The sequence below is a fragment of the Entamoeba invadens genome, assembly GCF_000330505.1.
Source record: "Entamoeba invadens IP1 unplaced genomic scaffold scaff_1105074725183, whole genome shotgun sequence".
NCBI classification, from domain to species: Eukaryota; Evosea; order Mastigamoebida; family Endamoebidae; genus Entamoeba; species Entamoeba invadens.
Window position 1 is genome coordinate 650,727 of NW_004443692.1, and position 3,163 is coordinate 653,889.

Consider the following 3,163-nt stretch of genomic DNA (forward strand, 5'->3'; position numbering starts at 1 on the left):
ACTGGTTTTTGGGCTAATTTGTAAATATAAAGATTTGTTATTTTTTGATTGAAATTTTCTTTTGAAATTACTCGTTGGTTGGGAAATGGATTTCATGAAATTTGATGGATTCTTCAACAATTATTATAAGAATTTAAACACCTTGACAAGGTAATTTAATTTGTAACATTTTTAAAATAATTAAACTATTAAATATAGTTTATTAACCTTTATAGTATAACTAATTGAATAATGGATTATAATTAATTTATAACATACAGAATTATTACTGTTACTATAAAATATATTAGATTGAATATTAAATCGTTAGTATTTATAGATTAGTGGTATAGTTTTATAATAGTAAAATTGACTTTATTATAATTTTATTGGTGTTATTTCCAATTGACCAATTACTGTACAGTAAAAAACTTTTTAAATGATTAAGGCAATAACTACCATCGGTTGTTCTCAGAGAAAGTAACAGACGAATTGTGGGACTGTTTGGTGACCAAATCACAAAAGAAAATATGATACGACGGTCAATAGCAACGATATTTAAGAGATGCAAAAACATTTTACAAACTGCAACAAGAAAGTAAATTGGATGCTGGCAAAAACAAAAAATACATTAAAAAGAAAATAACAACTAGTAATTACACGCAACTAAAAATAAATTTTATATTGAAAGTATAAATTTGCTAAGAATCATTACTACAGCAGCAAATGTGTATAAACTTGATAATAGGACAAAGAGAGGATAGTCGATTCCAGTAAAAAAGTAAATTCTTTTTCTTGCAATCAATGATAACATTTCCAAAACAAGTCAATTAATGACGGCACACTTCATTGGTTGAATGTTGACAATACTCAACCACTCTATTGTCAACTTTAAACATGCAAATTTACAACCAAAACCTGTCAAACGAATAACTACGTTATTTATTCTACAACAATAAACTTCCCTTCATCAATCACAAAAGCAAAAGGCTGAACGTTTTAAATTAAGCAAGAACATGCTTTAAGACATCAACATTGAGCTCATTTGTCAGTTTGTTGTTATTACATGTGGCACTAGTATCGTGTTGTATTTTTTATTAATGTAGTTATTCTATTTAAACAGAACTGTACAGTAGACAATATATGTCGTTGAAAAATAATGTTATTAAATCAAAATTACAGATTTTAGAAAAACATACCGGCACAGAAAAACCGACCGGCATAGAATAATTTATAATATATTATAGTTTTTTTGTTTTTTGTCTTTTTTTTCAAAATTTTTATTGAAAAAACTATTAAATAGTTTTCAGAAACTATTTTTATAGTTTGCCGGTCTGTAATAAAACTTAGAATACCTTTTTTGTTTTTTTTTATTGTGCCCGGCACTTAACGGCGGTTTTATGTATTGTAAACTATCCAAAATAGTTTTTAAAGTTAGTTTTTTAATATTACTATAATTGTATTATAATAGAATTAGTCTTATTACTAATAAAAATAATTAATCGACTTTTATTACTTTAAAATATAAAATGTTTGAAACAAATAATATCAAAAAGAACTAAGAAATATTAATATGTTGACAATACTGCTTTTCTTTGGTTTCTGTCAGTCGTCATGTAATTATTTAATTCCAATTGTCATAATTCCAGACTACGGAGACGACACACTGACAGCTCATTACGACCCAAATGTAATGGAAGGTTGCACTGATAATTTAAAAGAAGTTATATACAAAAAGGGTGTTGTGAGTTCTGAGTGCCAAAAATTGCGACTTGCAATGACATTCAACACAACTTCACAACAGTGGCAAAACAAAAAGGGTGTTCAAGTCACTTCTGCATCGGAAAAGAGCCAATTTGAGTCATTAATATCAAAGTTGGAGGGAATGGGCTACACACTAGGAAGCAACTTATTCATCGTCTCGTACGATTGGAGACACGAGTCTCCCAAGTTGATGAGTTACGGCGCTAGAGTGATATACGCCGCATTTGGGTTTGGCGGAATTTTGCTTGAAAAGTCGATGCGAGAAAAGGGTGATTTTTGGATTAAAAACAACGTCGAAAAGGTTATTACACTCAACTCGCAGTGGTCGGGGGATGTCACTTCTCTTCTTCAAATTTTGGACAGTGGAGACGCAAACCCAAATTTGTTACTACGCGCGGAGTTACTTTCGTTTGTCACGAACTTCCCGGTTGTTGTGGACAACGAAGAGATTATCGAAAGTAATTTAATACTTTCATATTTAACGAAAATAGGATATGACACATCGAGTTTCAACGAGTTTAAAAAAGCAAAAAGAGGGTTCTCTCAAATCCCGCATTTGTGTGCCTTCTTTGCTGACGTCATCACGCCAAACACGTTGAGAGCCAAAGGAAAAGTTGTGTCAGTGTATAACTACACATTAGGTGACACTGTCACTTCACTCGATTCACTGAATGATTGTATTGTATGGACGCAGAATTCAACATTTCTTGGAAAGAGTAAGAGAGAGTTGATATACACTTCTAAAAAGGTGTTAGATCTCTTTGATGACAAATTGTGTTGCTTGGCCTCACAGCCAAGCAATGACAGTTCTTCATTTTCTTCTTGGGCACGGTCTTGTTTCTCTTACATTTCTTCATTTTTATGTGCTTTAATGCTAAGATTATTGTTCTGAATCACTCATTCACTTTTATATTATTTATTATATTATAATTTATTAATGTATTATTTAAAAAATAAAATTTAATATTTAAAAAAATAAAATATTATAAATATTTAAATTTATAATAATTAAGATAAATTTAAAAAATTTGAATTCAAAATAATTAATTATTAATTAATATTTATTAATTTATTTATAGTAATTTAATAACTTGAAGAGTCAAAAAAGATAGAATTCATAAAAATTCAGAAAGCACTAAAGGCCTAAGAAGCCACAGTTTATTCTTCCAAACTCCCTGGGTTCAACTCCCGGTTAGTGCCATTTTTTATTTTTTTATTAATTTATTTATAATAATTATAAATTATAAATTATTTTAAAAATATAGATTACATATTTAATAATAATTTTTTAATGAAAGAATAAAAAATTAATAGTTAAACTAAACTAATATAATAATACATAATAATGATGTATTATATTTATAAAAAAACGAATAATAAAAATAAATATGAAACAAAACATCGCAAAGACGAATGAATG

At 28.2% G+C, this 3,163-nt stretch overlaps 1 protein-coding gene across 1 annotated transcript; it reads left to right on the plus strand.

The window, feature by feature from the left end:
* Positions 1-1,672: 1,672 nt before the first annotated feature.
* On the plus strand, positions 1,673-2,635 carry EIN_182250 (hypothetical protein; the record flags this gene model as incomplete). The annotated part of the gene is made up of 1 exon (XM_004260731.1): positions 1,673-2,635. The coding sequence occupies one exon, from the start codon at positions 1,673-1,675 to the stop codon at positions 2,633-2,635; it is 963 nt and encodes a 320-aa protein (XP_004260779.1).
* Between the last annotated feature and the right edge of the window lie 528 nt (positions 2,636-3,163).